We start from the raw sequence: 18,647 nt of genomic DNA on the forward strand, positions 1-18,647 counted from the left end.
TTGCGAGACATAACAGTTGAATATCATAATTCATCATTCATTACATACCATAGTCGTCTTACAAATAGATCACATGATCCAATATTACACAAATAGTTGATCTACTGATCAATGGACATACACAAGTTCATAGCGGAAGCGTAAATAGAATGGACTCTCTAGTCCACAGGCCAACGTCTGACGTCAGAAGATTCCCTAGTTGTCGTAGACATCTTGGTTGCCGTCATCTTGATAGTTCTGCTCCTCTTCATAGTCTGGCCATTTGAATAGCCAGGGACACAGCCGTGAGTACTTTAAAGTACTCGCAAACTAATACTAATGTAAGTACTAACAATTCTAGTAAGGGGTACTAAGCTCTAGTTTATTTGCATAAAGCCAATTTTAGTTCACAAGTATTTGAGAAAAGACTTATTCATGTGCTAACTAACTCAAGTGGGAACATTAGTGTCATTCCCACAACTTAAGTTGTGATTCAAAAACAAGTCACCATTCACCATTCACTTCACCAATATTTTCAAGAATCTGACACCGGAAACTGTATGGCCTTTCCAACCGTCCGTAACCGTGGACACGGCTATTCGAATAGGTTTACACTCTGCAGAGGTTGCACACTTGTGCCACAACATTTGATTTCATGCGTCGGGATAACCCCGAATCATCGTAACACAGTACGCGGATCATCAACCATAACCTTTCACTTACAAACCCTAGTATGAGCACCTCTCCCCATGAGCTTGGCCTCCCAGTGAAGACCAACTGTCAACCTGGGAACTGCACAGGGTTTGGCCGTACAATTCACCTCAATTCACATCATTTCTCAACAACGGAGGCAGCCTCGGCATAACCTCTATGATGTGTGTTCAGAGGGAACCCATACTAAGATGCATAAGTTTCCAGCTAAGCCCTACCCATAATCAGGTATTGGTATTGTGGGGGTACTCAAAATTGGAAAGGTATCGCATTCAAACCAATATCAGTTTTAATCAAAAATCACCATCTTCTCCAAGTCATATTCACCTTCAAAATTCATTCAATGGAATGACTCATCATTCCAAGGTTTCAAATTCATTTCAAGTCACATGTGCCCATCTAGAGTAGTCAAGTTTTAGTATTTAGCACTAGCACTAATCATGAGGGGTGCTATCTTGCTTGGCTAGCTTGAGACTAACTTTGCTACTCTAGTAATCTTCTTGACTTAGACCAAAGTTAACTATAAAAGTAACTCTTTAAATAAACAAGTAAAAACTTGAATGGTAAAAATTTGGGATAGGATTGTGGTAAGTAAGGTAAGACTAATGGTGCCTTGCTAGCGTCTAAATTCGAATACGAGGTATAATCACTCAACCAGTTCAAGAGCTATACTAATTACTTCACACAAACTATTCTAAGCACACACTTAACACAATTAGGTGCATTGGTTTTCTTTCTTTAGGAAAAAATAATTTTCTCTCATTACATATGTAAATGATAGTTTCCATTTAGTTCTTGAGGAAAATAATTTCCTCTCATTGAAACTTCTTAAGATTTAACTTCCTAAACAATCATGCATGAAATCATGTTGACCTAAGTCAACCATTCATCATCATCATTTGGGAAAATGATTTAAATGAGGTAGAATACCTCATACAATTTAACCATGCTATTTATGATTTAATATCACCAAGTATTTCATGTGAGAGTAAATGGACCAGGGTCTAAACCTCATATGAAAGTACTTGGGTCAAGATTTAAATGAAGTGAAACACTTCATACGATTTGCATAATAGTTTTGGACAATATCAATTGACTAAACTAGCCATATAGTCCTTTATTTCAACTAGGGCATGATCATCCAAAGTGACCACACCATATTTTTGCATAAACAATTAGTGTAAGTGAAATGTGAGCTAGGAGAGTTGAAATCAACTCAATATCATTTTTGGTTGATTTTTAAAAATTGTTTGAAGTTGTAAAAGTCTCTGACTTGTTCTTTTTGTCACATTATTTCTACAACAGATCTCACAATGAGACCAGTGGCATTGTTTAGAACTTTTCAATAGCTTTCTAACAATATAAAGTTTGTTAAATTTGGCCAAGGCAAACAGATTCTATTAAATTTATAAGTCAGGACCAGCATTTGAATTCACACTCAATTGATTTAACAGGATTTGAATTTTGGGCCTAGGCGGGAAAACAACTTGGGCCAAAGCGCGGGGAAAAGAATTGGGCTGGCCCAGTAACGCGTCGATGCGCCACGAGCCAACTGAAAGGGTGGGACCCAGTGGTCAGCGACTTCATCAACCCGAAGAGGTACCTTTCCCTGTGAGCCGTGCGATTAGAAGCTGATCGAGCGGTGGAGCTTCGTCGTCGTCGTCAACGAGATGGGGTTGCTGCCACGGCGGAGGTAGGGGGTCGGCGGCGAGCTGGGGCTCCGGCGAGGGTCGGCGATGATGCACGGCGGCGTTGTCGATGATGGGGAGTGCGCTGGTACTGGTGGCGTCGCTCGGGGAGGCGTCAATCGACGGCGTCTTCCTGAGCACCGCCGGGTCGAGGAGATCGAGGAGAAGGAGGCGAGCAGGTTTAGTGTGGAGGAGAAGGCGCGGGGATGGCTCTATTTATAATGGCGCGAGGCGACCGTGGTTCTGCGGCGAGGTCGACAGCGGAGCGGCAATTCCGGCGAGCAAATGGGGTAGGCGACGGCAGGGTTGCGTAGGCGGCGGCAGGGCGAAGCCAACACGCTTGCTAGCTAGGTAGGGGACGGCCTGGCGAGCGCGTGCGACGTCAAGGTCTGGCGGCACAGGCGCGGGAGAACGGCGACGATGTCGACGGCGCCAGGCTGCGCGAGAGCACGGGTGCGTGTCTGGCGGACTAAGGGTGCGGCGGCGAAGCTAACGGCGCGGAGAGGGGGGCCAGAGGTGGCGTCGAGCGGCGAGGCGATAGGTGCTCTGCGCTGCCCGTGACGCGCGCGTGTGCGACGCCCACGGCATGCGCAGGACGTCGTGGGTGCGTCCGTTCCCGGCGGTGGCGGGTCGATCTCCGGCCATGGCTAGGTTAGGCATGCTCAGTAGGGTGTGAGGGAGCAGGGGGACATGGTGGCAGGTGCTAGGGTTGAGGGAGAGGGAGAGGTGTAGGTGCACATGCAATGTGGCCGGCATGACATGGCCATGGCCAAGTTTGGCTAGCTCCTAGGGTTGCTATGCTTGGAATAGGGAGAGAGGGGACATGGGAACCAGTAGGTGTCAAGTGGTGGTGGTTTAGAGTTGGGAAAACACTATTTCAAATAGTGTTTGAATTGATTCCTATTTGAAATTCCCAAATTTGTGCCAATTTTGATCCATGCACTAAGGTTCCAAAATTTGAAAATGGGGTATTTGGATAGGTTGTAAATGACCAGAGACGTTCACAAGAGGTGGTGGAATTTTAAAAATAAAAGAATTGCAAAATTGCAATGTGTGAGATTGTTGCATTTGATAAAAAGTCTCAACTTTCCATGAGCATAGAATTTGATCCAAGATGAACTTGACATGGTGGTCTTTACCAAAGTTGTTCACCTTGATGTGCTCTTGGATGAGGTGCAAAGAATTGGGAAAATTTAGTTTGAAAAACTTGAGATAGAGGGGCTCAAAGTAGTGACCAGAATATAAATGGCAGATTTGACCATTATCATATGTGATCACAATTTGAGTTTGAATTTGATTTTATTTGTGTTTCTTTGATTTCAAAAGTTGAAATAAGTGTGTAGTAACATAATACAACTAATGGTGAAGGCCAAAATGGTCTAGGTCAAAGATTTGTAAAAAATGGCATAAACCATATGTGAGGGTTTTGTGATTTTCTACTTTTTATTCTTTTCTTTTTCTTTGCTTCACTTTGGCATTGGTGTGGTTTATTTGGTGTTAGATTGAGTTGGGTAAAGGGTTCAAACCATTTTGGGGCCATGGGGGTGCCTAGGTCAAGATTTGAGATTTTGGCTAAGTGCCACATATGCCTCTATGCATATGTTTTAATTCATTTTTGTTTTCTTTTTGGTTTCACCAAGATTTGAGTGGTGAGCCTTAAATTAGGTTTGTTGAGGTATTTTCAAACCATCTACCAAGTTAGACAAAGCAAAGGTTAGCATTTGCAAAAAGTAGCCATAGGCTTGCATATGCCTTTTTCTTATTTAAGATCATTTCTTTTTATTTTGTTTTTCGAAGGTTGGTGACAAGAGAGTCGAGGTTTGGGTTTTAGTGGGGTTTACCATAGTCCACCACCATTTAGTAAAGTAAGAAAGGTAAGGTTCAAGATTTACATATTACGGCTATATGCCCACATATGTCTTTTTCTTTTATTTTGGTTTCTCAAATTTGACCCACTTTGTTTTAGGGTTTAGGGTTTTGGAAATAGGTTCAAAGTAATAAACAAACAATCATGGCAAAACACAGGTATTAGGTATGAGCACTATGCATAGCACTTTATGTAAGAAAAGTTTTTGTTGGTTCTCATTTTTGGAAAAAGGAAATTCATTTTCTCTTTGTTTTGAAATTTGGGATGTTACAAACCCTTCCCCCTTAAACAAATCTCGTCCCGAGATTTTAAGAAAAGTTAGGTTCCTAAGAGAGATTGGGCTATATGGTTTAACAGGAAAACATACTTGGCATGGCCTGAGGTGCTTCTGGTGCTTCTGTTGCAGTCATGTTGTAGAGGTGGCCGTTGTTGTTGTTCTGGTTCCTTCTTGCGGCAAAGCGGCGCTGGTTCTGAGCGGGTGCAGCGGTGTTGGCGGCAATCTTGGCTAATCTTTTGTGGCACTCATTAGAGTAATGCCCAACCACTCCACACTCATAACAAGTGATGGTGGCCTTGTCCTTGGTGGCGACGGGGATGGCGTTGCTTCCAGTCCTAGGGCCAGTGTTGTTGTTGTTCCCGTTGTTGTTGTTGTTGGGATTGTTGTTGCTGGTGTGATTGTTGTTGTTGTTGCCTCCGGGCTTCGGGGGTCCTCCCTGGTTGTTGGTGTAGTTTGGGCGGTAGGTCTGGGCAGTGGGCTTGTTGTATCTTGGAGTAAATCCTCCAAATGAGTTGTTGCGGTACTTCTGGGTATTGCTGGACCCATGCTGGTTCATCATCCGGCGTTTGCGGTTCTCGTTGGCTTGGTGAAGCTTCCCTTCCATCTGGATGGCGGAGTCTACTAAGGCTTCAAGGTCGGCGAAGGGGATGTTGACGAGGACAGTCTGCATCTCGTCATGCAGTCCGTTCAGGAATCTCTCCTGCCTCTTCTCGGTGGTGTCAGTCTCGTCGGGGGCGTACCTTGACAGTGTAAGGAACCTGTCGCGGTATTCTACCACCGACATCCTTCCTTGCTTGAGTTCCCGGAACTCGTCTCTCATCTTCTTGATCAGTCCTTGGGGCACATGGTATTTGCTAAACTTCAGCTTGAAGTCTTCCCAGGTCATCATCTGTCCCGCATTCATTGCGCGGGCGCTTGTCCACCAGGCTCGTGCAGGTCCTGACAGGTAGTGGGTGGCGAATAGCACTTTCTCTGTGGCTTCAACTCCCGCAACTTCCAGGTTGTTCTCCATTGTCTGGAGCCAGTCATCGGCATCGAGGGGTTCTTCGGTCTTGCTGAAAATAGGTGGGTTGGTGTTCTGAAAGTTCTTCAACTTCGACCCAGGGTGGTCGTGGTTTCCATGGCCGTTGTTGTTCTGAGCGATCTGCTGCAGTGCAGCGATGTTGGCTTGGCATTCAGCTCTCTCGGCTTCTCGGTCTGCCATCATCATCTCTAGCATCTGCATCATGGCGTCTTGGGTGGCGCTGCGGGTTGGTGGGGCCATCTGAACATCGGAGTAGATGATAAGATAAGAGGGAAATTTCTATGGTTTGTTTGATTTAAAGTTCAAAAATTTCAAAACTTGAAAACTTGAGTAGTGTTGAGGGGGTAAAAACCAGCAACACTTTTTTATTCATACCAAACATCATACATTACAATTCTAACACACCGTTGGTTTGAAGAACCATTCATTCGCTCTACGATACAAGGGGATCCTGATACAACTAAAACCTACTCAAGTGCTTTAGCGATACTACTTTTCGGGGTGGATTCTTCGTCTTCACGGGTAATATGCTTGGCGAAAGGCGAGGGCGTTGTCCAACTCCTTGCGGGTCTTGTACAACATGAAGTCCAGGTGTGCTACATAATGGTTCATTTCCGTGTGCGGGGGCATGGTCATCGGTCTTCCCATGGGGTCATGTCTTGGGTAGTAGACGAAGCGAGTGTTTCTGATCTTGTTCTCGTTTTGTCCACACAGACGGGCAATTGCTTCTTGCATAGCTCTTACTAGTCCTTCCTTCCAAGTGTTTCCCGTTACAGAAAACCAAAAGGTTTCCCATATTGGGGCTCTAGGCTTTCATCGCAGATCTGCAGTAACTTCCCACCGAGGTGGTCCTCCGGAGTGATTATTGAGGGGTATTCCAAAGAACTCGGGATACGGGCGTCCTAGATATTCCACTAGCTGCTTCAAATCCTTCTCGAACATCAGGTTTACTCCGTGTCCAAGCTGATAGGACTTGCAGGTGTACTCCATCTGTGAGCAATGAGGATGAGTAAGTTAAAGAAGTGTGCAAAATTTTATGTAGGCTTGCAAAGAAAAGTAGAGCGTAGATTTCTCATTTTTGAAAAAGATCTCAAGGATAAGAGTGAGAATAAGTTTTCACAAATATTCACTTCATTGGTTTTTGAAACTAAGTTTTTCAGACGTCCATTCTAACTAGGGTCTCCTAAGGTCAAACAATGGCTCTGATACCAACTTGTCAACACCCGGATTTTAAGTCCAGATGTCTGTCATGCCATCCATCGCAATCCCAGGAATATTGTTGTTGCGAGACATAACAGTTGAATATCATAAGTCATCATTCATTACATACCATAGTCGTCTTACAAATAGATCACATGATTCAATATTACACAAATAGTTGATCTACTGATCAACGGACATACACAAGTTCATAGCGGAAGCGTAAATAGAATGGACTCTCTAGTCCACGGAGCCAACGTCCGACGTCGGAAGATTCCCTAGTTGTCGTAGACATCTTGGTTGCCGTCATCTTGATAGTTCTGCTCCTCTTCATAGTCCGGCCATTTGAATAGCCGGGGACACGATCGTGAGTACTTTAAAGTACTCGCAAACTAATACTAATGTAAGTACTAACAATTCTAGTAAGGGGTACTAAGCTCTAGTTTATTTGCATAAAGCCAATTTTAGTTCACAAGTATTTGAGAAAAGACTTATTCAAGTGCTAACTAACTCAAGTGGGAACATTAGTGTCATTCCCACAACTCAAGTTGTGATTCAAAAACAAGTCACCATTCACCATTCACTTCATATTTTCAAGAATCTGACATCGGAAACTGTATGGCCTTTCCAACCGTCCGTAACCGTGGACACGGCTATTCGAATAGGTTTACACTCTGCAGAGGTTGCACACTTGTGCCACAACATTTGATTTCATCCGTCGGGATAACCCCAAATCATCGTAACACAGTACGCAGATCATCAACCATAACCTTTCACTTACAAACCCTAGTATGAGAACCTCTCCCCATGAGCTTGGCCTCCCGGTGAAGACCAAGCTGTCAACTCTGGGAACCGCACGAGGCTTGGCCGTACAATTCACCTCAATTCACATCATTTCTCAACAACGGAGGCAGCCTCGGCATAACCCCTATGATGTGTGTTCAGAGGGAACCCATACTAAGATGCATAAGTTTCCAGCTAAGCCCTACCCATAATCACGTATTGTGGGGGTACTCAAAATTGGAAAGGTATCGCATTCAAACCAATATCAGTTTTAATCAAAAATCACCATTTTCTCCAAGTCATATTCACCTTCAAAATTCATTCAATGGAATGACTCATCATTCCAAGGTTTCAAATTCATTTCACGTCCCATGTTCCCATCTAGAGTAGTCAAGTTTTAGTATTTAGCACTAGCACTAATCATGAGGGGTGCTATCTTGCTTGGCTAGCTTAAGACTAACTTTGCTACTCTAATAATCTTCTTGACTTAGACCAAAGTTAACTATAAAAGTAACTCTTTAAATAAACAAGTAAAAACTTGAATGGTAAAAACTTGGGATAGGATTGTGGTAAGTAATGTAAGACTAATGGTGCCTTGCCCCAAAGGGCTTTGCACTTTGCAAGAATATTAGCTTGCCTTGGTAGTTCTCAAAGTTCTCCTCTTCCTCCTCTTGGTAGCAACCTTCCTCTTCCTGGTATTCTCCGGTGCTAGCGTCTAAATTCGAATACGAGGTATAATCACTCAACCAGTTCAAGAGCTATACTAATTACTTCACACAAACTATTCTAAGCACACACTTAACACAATTAGGTGCATTGGTTTTCTTTCTTTAGGAAAAAATAATTTCCTCTCATTACATATGTAAATGATAGTTTCCATTTAGTTCTTGAGGAAAATAATTTCCTCTCATTGAATCTTCTTAAGATTTAACTTCCTCAACAATCATGCATGAAATCATGTTGACCTAAGTCAACCATTCATCATCATCATTTGGGAAAATGATTTAAATGAGGTAGAATACCTCATACAATTTAACCATGCTATTTATGATTTAATATCACCAAGTATTTCATGTGAGAGTAAATGGACCAGGGTATAAACCTCATATGAAAGTACTTGGTACAAGATTTAAATGAAATGAAACACTTCATATGATTTGCATAATAGTTTTGGACAATATCAATTGACTAAACTAGCCATATAGTCCTTTATTTCAACTAGGGCATGATCATCCAAAGTGACCACACCATATTTTTGCATAAACAATTAGTGTAAGTGAAATGTGAGCTAGGAGAGTTGAAATCAACTCAATATCATTTTTGGTTGATTTTTAAGAATTGTTTGAATTTGTAAAAGTCTCTGACTTGTTCTTTTTGTCACATTATTTCTACAACAGATCTCACAATGATACCAGTGGCATTGTTTAGAACTTTTCAATAGCTTTCTAACAATATAAAGTTTGTTAAATTTGGCCAAGCCAAACATATTCTATTGAATTTCAAAGTCAGGACCAGCATTTGAATTCAAACTCAATTGATTTAACAGGATTTGAATTTTGGGCCTAGGCGGGAAAACAACTTGGGCCGAAGCGCGGGGAAAATAATTGGGCTGGCCCAGTAACGCGTCGATGCGCCACGGGCCAACTGACAGGGTGGGACCCAGTGGTCAGCGACTTCATCAACCCGAAGAGGTACCTTTCCCTGTGAGTCGTGCGATTAGAAGTTGATCGAGCGGTGGAGCTTCGTCGTCATCGTCGACGAGATGGGGTTGCTGCCGCGGCGGAGGTAGGGGTCGGCGGAAAGCTGGGGCTCCGGCGAGGGTCGGCGACGATGCACGGCGGCGTTGTCGACGATGGGGAGTGCGCTGGTACCGGTGGCGTCGCTCGGGGAGGCGTCAATCGACGGCGTCTTCCTCAGCACCGCCACGGATTCCAGCGAGCAATTGGCGAGCTCCCGTGAGAATTGGAGAGGGGAAATGGGTCGAGGAGATCGAGGAGAATTAGGAGGCGAGCAGGTTTAGTGTGGAGGAGAAGGCGCGGGGATGGCTCTATTTATAATGGCGCGAGGCGACCGTGGTTCTGCGGCGAGGTCGATAGCGGAGCGGCAATTCCGGCGAGCAAATGGGGTAGGCGATGGCAGGGTTGCATAGGCGGCGGCAAGGCAAAGCCAATGCGCTTGCTAGCTAGGTAGGGGACGGCCTGGCGAGAGCGTGCGACATCAAGGTCTGGAGACACAGGCGCGGGAGAACGGCGACGATGTCGACGGCGCCAGGCTGCGCGAGAGCACGGGCGCGTGTCTGGCGGACTAAGGGTGCGGCGGCAAAGCTAACGACGCGGAGAGGGGGGCCAGAGGTGGCGTCGAGCGGCGAGGCGACAGGTGCTCTGCGCTGCCCGTGGCGCGCGCGTGTGCGACGCCCACGGCATGCGCAGGACGTCGTGGGCGCGTCCGTTCCCGGCGGTGGCGGGTCGATCTCCGGCCATGGCTAGGTTAGGCATGCTCAGTAGGGTGTGAGGGAGCAGGGGGACATGGTGGCAGGTGCTAGGGTTGAGGGAGAGGGAGAGGTGTAGGTGCACATGCAATGTGGCCGGCATGGCATGGCCATGGCCAAGTTTGGCTAGCTCTTAGGGTTTCTATGCTTGGAATAGGGAGAGAGGGGACAGGGGAACCAGTAGGTGTCAAGTGGTGGTGGTTTAGAGTTGGGAAAACACTATTTCAAATAGTGTTTGAATTGATTCCTATTTGAAATTCCCAAATTTGTGCCAATTTTGATCCATGCACTAAGGTTTGAAAATTTGAAAATGGGGTATTTGGATAGGTTGTAAATGACCAGAGACATTCACAAGAGGTGGTGGAATTTTAAAAATAAAAGAATTGCAAAATTGCAATGTGTGAGATTGTTGCATTTGATAAAAAGTCTCAACTTTGCATGAGCACAGAATTTGATCCAAGATGAATTTGACATGGTGGTCTTTACCAAAGTTATTCACCTTGATGTGCTCTTGGATGAGGTGCAAAGAATTGGGAAAGTTTAGTTTGAAAAACTTGAGATAGAGGGGCTCAAAGTAGTGACCAGAATATAAATGGCAGATTTGACCATTATCATATGTGATCACAATTTGAGTTTGAATTTGATTTGATTTGTGTTTCTTTGATTTCAAAAGTTGAAATAAGTGTGTAGTAACATAATACAACTAATGGTGAAGGCCAAAATGGTCTAGGTCAAAGATTTGTAAAAAAATGGCATAAACCATATGTGAGGGTTTTGTGATTTTCTACTTTTTATTCTTTTCTTTTTCTTTGCTTCACTTTGGCATTGGTGTGGTTTATTTGGTGTTAGATTGAGTTGGGTAAAGGGTTCAAACCATTTTGGGGCCATGGGGGTGCCTAGGTCAAGATTTGAGATTTTGGCTAAGTGCCACATATGCCTCTATGCATATGTTTTAATTCATTTTTGTTTTCTTTTTGGTTTCACCAAGATTTGAGTGGTAAGCCTTAAATTAGGTTTGTTGATGTATTTTCAAACCATATACCAAGGTAGACAAAGCAAAGGTTAGCATTTGCAAAAAGTAGCCATAGGCTTGCATATGCCTTTTTCTTATTTAAGATCATTTCTTTTTATTTTGTTTTTCAAAGGTTGGTGACAAGGGAGAGGGGGGTTTAGGGTTTAGTGGGGTTTACCATAGTCCACCACCATTTAGTAAAGTAAGAAAGGTAGGGTTCAAGATTTACCTATTAGGGCTATATGCCCACATATGTCTTTTTCTTTTATTTTGGTTTCTCAAATTTGACCCACTTTGTTTTAGGGTTTAGGGTTTTGGAAATAGGTTCAAAGTAATAAACAAACAATCATGGCAAAACACAGGTATTAGGTATGAGCACTATGCATAGCACTTTATGTAAGAAAAGTTTTTGTTGGTTCTCATTTTTGGAAAAAGGAAATTCATTTTCTCTTTGTTTTAAAATTTGGGATGTTACACTATAAGTGCACGGCAAAGCCTTTGCCGGGTAAAAATACACGGCAAAGATCGCACGGCAACAATCAGGACGGAAAACGTATCTTTCCGTGCGCATGGACGAAAATGCACGGCAAAGACTTTGCCGTGCGCTTTGCTACCTTTCACGGCACAGAAAAGCACTTGACGCCGTCCCGGGCAAGACGGCGCCGCTGGTGGGTCCCAGTAGGACACTTTGTCGTGCACCAGCACACGGCAAAGACTCTTCCCTTTGACGTGCACCCTCACACGGCAAAGACTCTGCCCTTTGCCGTGCACCCTCACACGGCAAAGACTCTTCCCTTTGCCGTGCAGCCTCTCACGGCAAAGACTCTTCCCTTTGCCGTGCACCCTCACACGGCAAAGACTCTTCCCTTTATCGTGAGCCCTTCTCTGCCGTGCGCCTCCCTCTGCCGGGCGATATCCCTCTGCCGTGCGCCTCCGTCTGCCGTGTCCTCTTTGCCGTGTGCATTCTGGGCCAGCACACGGCAAAGTGACCATTTGGTCACCAGGTGCGCCCCTGGAGCGCAGTATGGCGCCGCGTGTCATCTTTGCCGTGTGTCCTCACACGGCAAAGAGACTTTGGTTTCTTTGTCGTGCGTCTACACACAGCAAAGACTCCAATGTGTATTTTTTTCACCCTTTTTCTTCTTTTAACAGCAATTCAAATTCAAATATACACAAATATGTATAAAGACCAACATCTGTGGCACAATATCGACATAATTCAATTCATATAACATGTAATGCACAATATATGATCTATTGCCACAAATAGATCACATACAAGATCAAACACCACAACATATGTCCATAATAAGTGCATACAAGAACCAAAGCCACAAATAGAGTGCATATGTCCATAATAAGATCATACAAGTTCACACATAGTCCAAACAACAAATAAAATACAAGTTCACACATAGAGTCCAAACCACAAATTGAGTACAACCATGCATAGAGCTCATCACATGTAATCAAAACGTCGAATAGCTCCTTCCTTCATGCACGTCCTACAAAATAGAACTCAAAGACATGAGATTCATGTACCAATATATATGTATGTATATCTAGATATGCAAAATAGTGGGCTACCCGCATGGCTAGCTATGCACATGCATCCAGCCGTTTGATCCTCTATAGAATGCAAGATTTCAAACTGTAATCCCTTGCTTTTTGCAAAATAGTGGGCTACCCGCATGGCTAGCTATGCACATTAGTATGCACTGAGTGATATAGCAGTAGAGATCGCATCGAATAATATTTTGACTCTTTTTTGGCTTAGTCCTGATCAGTTGGATAATATTTCAGCATGTGAAGATAGCTAGCAGAAAGGTGTCTCTTGTATTTTGATAACATCCATCATCATATTGACATGGGAAAAATTGAAGGGTACTAGTTGCTTAGCTAGTTCATACAGTGGATTCAAATTTGATTGTTGTTGTTGAGTATGCTTGTACTGTTAATTCTGCATAGCTATGAGATTTTATTCCGAGACAGTGTAAGTTTACTGAACCAAACGTTGCTGGATTTGGTAATCTTGTCTCAAAATTAGTATCTTCAGGAGTAGCCAAACTACTTGTATAGAAGCGGTATCAAATAAAACTGAAACGACAGTTAGCTTTCTTGTCTTATCGTTGTTAATTTGTTAATGTGAAACATATACTAACTTCCGCACTGTTTCTTGTAATTCAACAAATGTCGAGCTGCGGAGAGTAGAGAAGACCAGCACTATGCCTTAGCTCACCTCTTCAGAAACGTCGCCTCCTCGGACACCACAACTTGAGAATTCAGACATTTTGGATTGAGATATATTTCCCAGCAACTCATTGTGTTTGTGCTAGCTAAACTTGATCAGCGGTTCTACTGGCGCAGTTTTAAAATTCTTAACTTTTTGAACAGTGATGCAGAGATATCAGTTGTAATGGTTTATGTTATTTTAGCGCACAGAAGCAGTTCAGGTCACACTTTAAAGTAAGGACTTGTCTGCTGCAATATTTTGCTGCAAAAAACCAAAAGAGAAAAGGAGCCCAAGCACATAGTGTACTGCTCTCTCTCTCTCCCACATACGACAGCAATTCAGCAACCCGCGCCCTCTCTTTGCAACCAAATGGTACCAGGAAATGGGTAGAATCTCCCCGGGAGGAGAGGGGATCCCGTATGCCCGCCCAAAAACCCCTAGAGGAAGTGATTCCCTGGTTGTTTTAGCCCCAGCAACCAAACGAGCCCTCATGCCAATTGCTATGCCAGCTACCACCCAAGCAGCTGGCTAACGTCTAAAGGCACAACATCTCCGATGAAAACCCATTAAATTGTTACAACCTATATCTAGTTAGTTCTATGTTAACTTACTTCCCCATACCTATTAAACATGAGTTACTTGTTGAATATATAAAAATGGGGGATTAAAGATAATACATATTAGTGCATAGCAATAACTTCAAACTCTAGCCCAAACCAAGTACAGAAAAGGGGCAGGTACTCAAAATATCTACAATACTGTACAGAGAGACTGCAATTCTCAACTATGCATTGAAGGGACAAGCAAAATCTAAGATAGTGATAGATGCTAAGAGCCAAGATGTCACTAGAATTAGATACAAACCTAGAAGAGCGAGCGAGCGGGTTGTCAGGGTTCCCCCCGTAGGAGGCGTTTGCATGGTCTCGTCCTGAGACGATGGTCCACCGAGCTCCCCGTTGTTGGATCCACCCGAGGCCTGAAGCTACAAGATTGAAAATTGTGAGCCTTAGTCAATATGCACTAGACATGTTGTATTTTGAAATTGGCACCTAATACGCAAAACAACTTACCCATGCGTTGAGGTTAAAAGGAGGTGGACCAACCGTAGGAAGAGTGGCGCCACTTGGCAGAAGGGCCTGGAAATCAAGCATGTGCGGGTAAGGTGTATGGAAGGATTTGTTTTAGGTCCTATGAGAAAGAACTTACCGATAACTGGGACTCGCACGCTGTCATCCTCTGTGTAAACCACGCCATAATCTGATTCTGTTGCGCCATCATCTGACTCTGCTGAGCAAGGAGGGCATGTGCCTGCTCCCTCTCTTTCCTCTCGTTCTCAAAGTCCTCCGACATTGTGTCATTGGAAGGTCATGGATGTTGCAATGGAAAACGTGGAATGAAGTGTGGATGACAAAGGAAGAAAAGCATACCTGAAGCTTCTCAATGGCTCTAGACGACGGCGTCGGGCGGGACTGTAGGTAGTGGAGGAGCTCGAGCCGTCATGCCTAATCTCTCTCATAGACCGGACGGTCCTAGGATCGATGGCGCTATCACACATCCATAAGCGGCCATTCTTCCTGCCACCTCCCCTACGCATGGCAACCTCAGGGTCAAAGGGCTCGATCTCAGGGTTCGCCTCGCCATATGATTCAGCAAAGCCGGCCCGGTACTCGGTGTCCTTCAGCTCGGCGTTCTCGCTCACCCACGATAGCGTCCCATCCTTGTTCTTCTTCTGATGGCACTCTTTCCACACCATAAACATCGAGGGCGCCGTGCCTAACTCTTTTTCCTGCAAAAGAGAGCACGAAGATGCATCAAGAGGGACGCATTTGCGGAATAAGGAACAACCTGATGAGCAAGGTTAAGAGAAAGCTTTTTCTCACCTTGTTCTGCATGATGACGGTCATGGGCATGCTGCCTTGCGTGTGTGACCCACCTATCATCGCAGCTCTCTTTAGCTGTCCTGCTATGTGCCTCCTCTTGAACTCGGCGCTTGTCCACCAATGGACCATAGCCTTGTAGACTCCCGGTCTGGCGTGACCTACGAACGGAGGAGGCACCTGCATACACAAAATACACATATTAGTGAAAGGAGCACGGAGTTGGGCACTACATAGACAAAATACACATATTACCTGCATGTACTGCCACAGCTCCATAAGGATATCTCGTGCTGGAGACTTGTCCCGCATCGGCAACTTGCGCTTCTCGGTGTGCCATCTTCAGACGCAGCCCACACGCGCCGCGTGCATAGTGTCAGTGACTTGCTTCGCAGCCGCCCTGCGAGACTGGGCAACGCACACCACCTGGGGATAATCCGGGTCCATCTGAAAGTAAGACTACAAGCAAGATGGACATAGGTTAAAAGTGGCAGAAATGCGTTAGTTCAACTATTTTCAACCTCAAGGTTACCAAATGGTTAGTACATGAAGTAACTTACCCAGAACTCCTTGATGACCCTCGCCTGGCAGTTCACAAGGTACTCGTGCCTCGTGCCCAAGGGATCTCTTGCTAGCTTGTAGTGCCTCCAACTCAAAGCTATCTCCCAACGACCATTGGGCATTTTTACATGGTGTGTGTACACTAGTGTGCTGGGGTGTTGTTGTATCCAATGTTGAACCCCGGATGCGTCCGGCTACACGCACATGCGCTGATGGTACTTAGCCATGTTCTGGACGTATGTGGAACTCCCGGGAGGGGCTAACCCTGAGAGCATATAGGGTGGTCCTTGTCACCACATGCCCCTGTGAGCGAACCAAGCTCAAATGGAAGCATAAGTCCACCGGGGAGGCGACGTCGGTGCTCAGTCAATGATGTAGACCGCGCGATCAACATAATCAGGGTTTCTCCAAAAATCTACCTTCGAAGGGTGGGAATACCCACATCGTGTGTACAATAGTATGGTGGAGTGTTATTGTATCCAATGTTGAACCCCCGGTTGCGTCCAGCTACACGCACATGCGCCGACGGCACTTAGCCATGTTCTAGACGTATGAGAGGAACTTCTGGGAGGCGCTAACCCTAAGAACGTATGGGGTGTTTTAGCTGGAGAATGACCGCCGGAGCACTGGAATCCCAAAAAATCTTGCATGTGGGCCTAGTAAGTGTCGTGGAAGGTATAATTCACCAGATGGTGCAAGACATGTCTCCCCGGTGTGACCCTAAGCCTAAGCCTAACCCTAACCCTAAGCCTAACCCTAAACCGTAACCGTAACCGTAAACCCTAAACCCTAACCCAAAACTTGTGTGTGTCCACATGGTGTGTGTACACTAGTGTGGTGGAGTGTTGTTGTATCCAATGTTGAACCCCCGGGTGCGTCCGGCTACACGCACATGCGCTGACGACACTTAGCCATGTTCATATGTGAGGAACTCCCGGGAGGGGCTAACCCTGAGAGCATATGGGGTGGTCCTTGTCACCACTTGCCCCTATGACCTAGCAAAGCTCAAATGGAGGCATAAGTCCACCGGGGAGGCGACGCCGGTGCCCAGACAATGATGTAGACCGCGTGATCAACAGAATCAGGGTTTTTCCGAAAATCTACCTTTGGAGGGTGGGATACCCACATGGTATGTACACTAGTGTGCTGGAGTGTTGTTGTATCCAATGTTGAACCCCCGGGTGCGTCCGGCTACACGCACATGCGCTGACGACACTTAGCCATGTTCTGGACGTATGAGAGGAACTCCCGGGAGGCGCTAACCCTAAGGGCCTATGGGGTGTTTTAGCTGGAGAATGACCGCCGGAGCAACGAAATCCCAACAAATATTGCATGTGGGCCTAGTAAGTGTCGTGGAAGGTATAATTCACCAAATTGTGCAACACATGTCAACCCGGTGTGACCCTAACCTTAACCGTAAGCCTAACCCTAAACCGTAACCGTAACCCTAAACTTGTGTGTGTCCACATGGTGTGTGTACACTAGTGTGGTGGAGTGTTGTTGTATCCAATGTTGAACCCCCGGGTGCGTCCGGCTACACGCACATGCGCTGACGACACTTAGCCATGTTCGTATGTGAGGAACTCCTGGGAGGGGCTAACCCTGAGAGCATATGGGGTGGTCCTTGTCACCACATGCCCCTATGACCTAGCAAAGCTCAAATGGAGGCATAAGTCCACCAGGGAGGCGACGCCGTTGCCCAGACAATAATGTAGACCGCGTGATCAACGGAATCAGGGTTTTTCCGAAAATCTACCTTTGGAGGGTGGGATACCCACATGGTGTGTACACTAGTGTGCTGGAGTGTTGTTGTATCCAATGTTGAACCCCCGGGTGCGTCCGGCTACACGCACATGCGCTGACGACACTTAGCCATGTTCGGACGTATGAGAGGAACTCCCGGGAGGCGCTAACCCTAAGGGCCTATGGGGTGTTTTAGCTGGAGAATGACCGCCGGAGCACCGAAATCTCAACAAATCTTGCATGTGGGCCTAGTAAGTGTCGTGGAAGGTATAATTCACCAAATTGTGCAACACATGTCAACCCAGTGTGACCCTAACCCTAACCGTAGGCCTAACCCTAAACCATAACCGTAACCCTAAACTTGTGTGTGTCCACATGGTGTGTGTACACTAGTGTGGTGGAGTGTTCTTGTATCCAATGTTGAACCCCCGGGAGCGTCCGGCTACACGCACATGCGCTAACGACACTTAGCCATGTTTGGGACTTATGTGAGGAACTCCAGACAGGGGCTAATCCCGAGAGCATATGGGGTGGTCCTTGTCACCACATGCTCCTATGACCTAGCCAAGCTCAAATGGAGGCATAAGTCCACCAGGGAGGCGACGCCGGTGCCCAGTCAATAATGTAGATAGCGTGGTCAACCGAATTAGGGTTTGTCCGAAAATCTACCTTCGGAGGGTGGGAATGCCCACATGGTGTGTACACTAGTGTGGTGTTGTATCCAATGTTGAACCCCCGGGTGCGTCCGCCTAGTAAGTGTCGTGGAAGGTGTAATTTACCTATGACCTAAACATATAAAATGTGTGCTAAAAGAAAACGGAGGGAAAGAAGGGGTAAAAAAAAGCTCTTTGCCGTGCACAGTTGCACGGCAAAGAAGCCTTTGCCGTGCACGGTTACACGGCAAAGAATCCTTTGCCGTGCACTGTTGCACGGCAAAGAAGCTTCCCGCGTTGAATCATTCGGGCAGGCCATTTTCGCGGGTTATAAAATAAAATGGCGGGAAATTTTCGCAGTGAAATAGAATTTGGGGGTTCAAATCTTTGCCGTGATTGACACTAAGGCACACGGCAAAGCCCTGCCATCACCACGGCTCCGTCAACTGGGCCGTAGAGGTGGGCCCTGCCTGGCGGTATTCCGTGTATTTTCTTTGTCGTGGGCCTTTTCTGGGCTTTGCCGTGAGTATTTCTTTGCCGTGTGTTGTTTA

At 45.6% G+C, this 18,647-nt stretch overlaps 1 protein-coding gene across 1 annotated transcript; it reads right to left on the minus strand.

The window, feature by feature from the left end:
* Window positions 1-14,616: 14,616 nt before the first annotated feature.
* On the minus strand, window positions 14,617-15,451 carry LOC124648527. Its single transcript, XM_047188276.1, has 3 exons — window positions 15,395-15,451; window positions 15,143-15,319; window positions 14,617-15,048 (listed from the first exon to the last, which is right to left on the minus strand). The coding sequence occupies exons 1-3, from the start codon at window positions 15,449-15,451 to the stop codon at window positions 14,617-14,619; spliced, it is 666 nt and encodes a 221-aa protein (XP_047044232.1).
* Between the last annotated feature and the right edge of the window lie 3,196 nt (window positions 15,452-18,647).

The sequence above is a fragment of the Lolium rigidum genome, chromosome 4 (assembly GCF_022539505.1).
Source record: "Lolium rigidum isolate FL_2022 chromosome 4, APGP_CSIRO_Lrig_0.1, whole genome shotgun sequence".
Taxonomy (NCBI): domain Eukaryota; kingdom Viridiplantae; phylum Streptophyta; class Magnoliopsida; order Poales; family Poaceae; genus Lolium; species Lolium rigidum.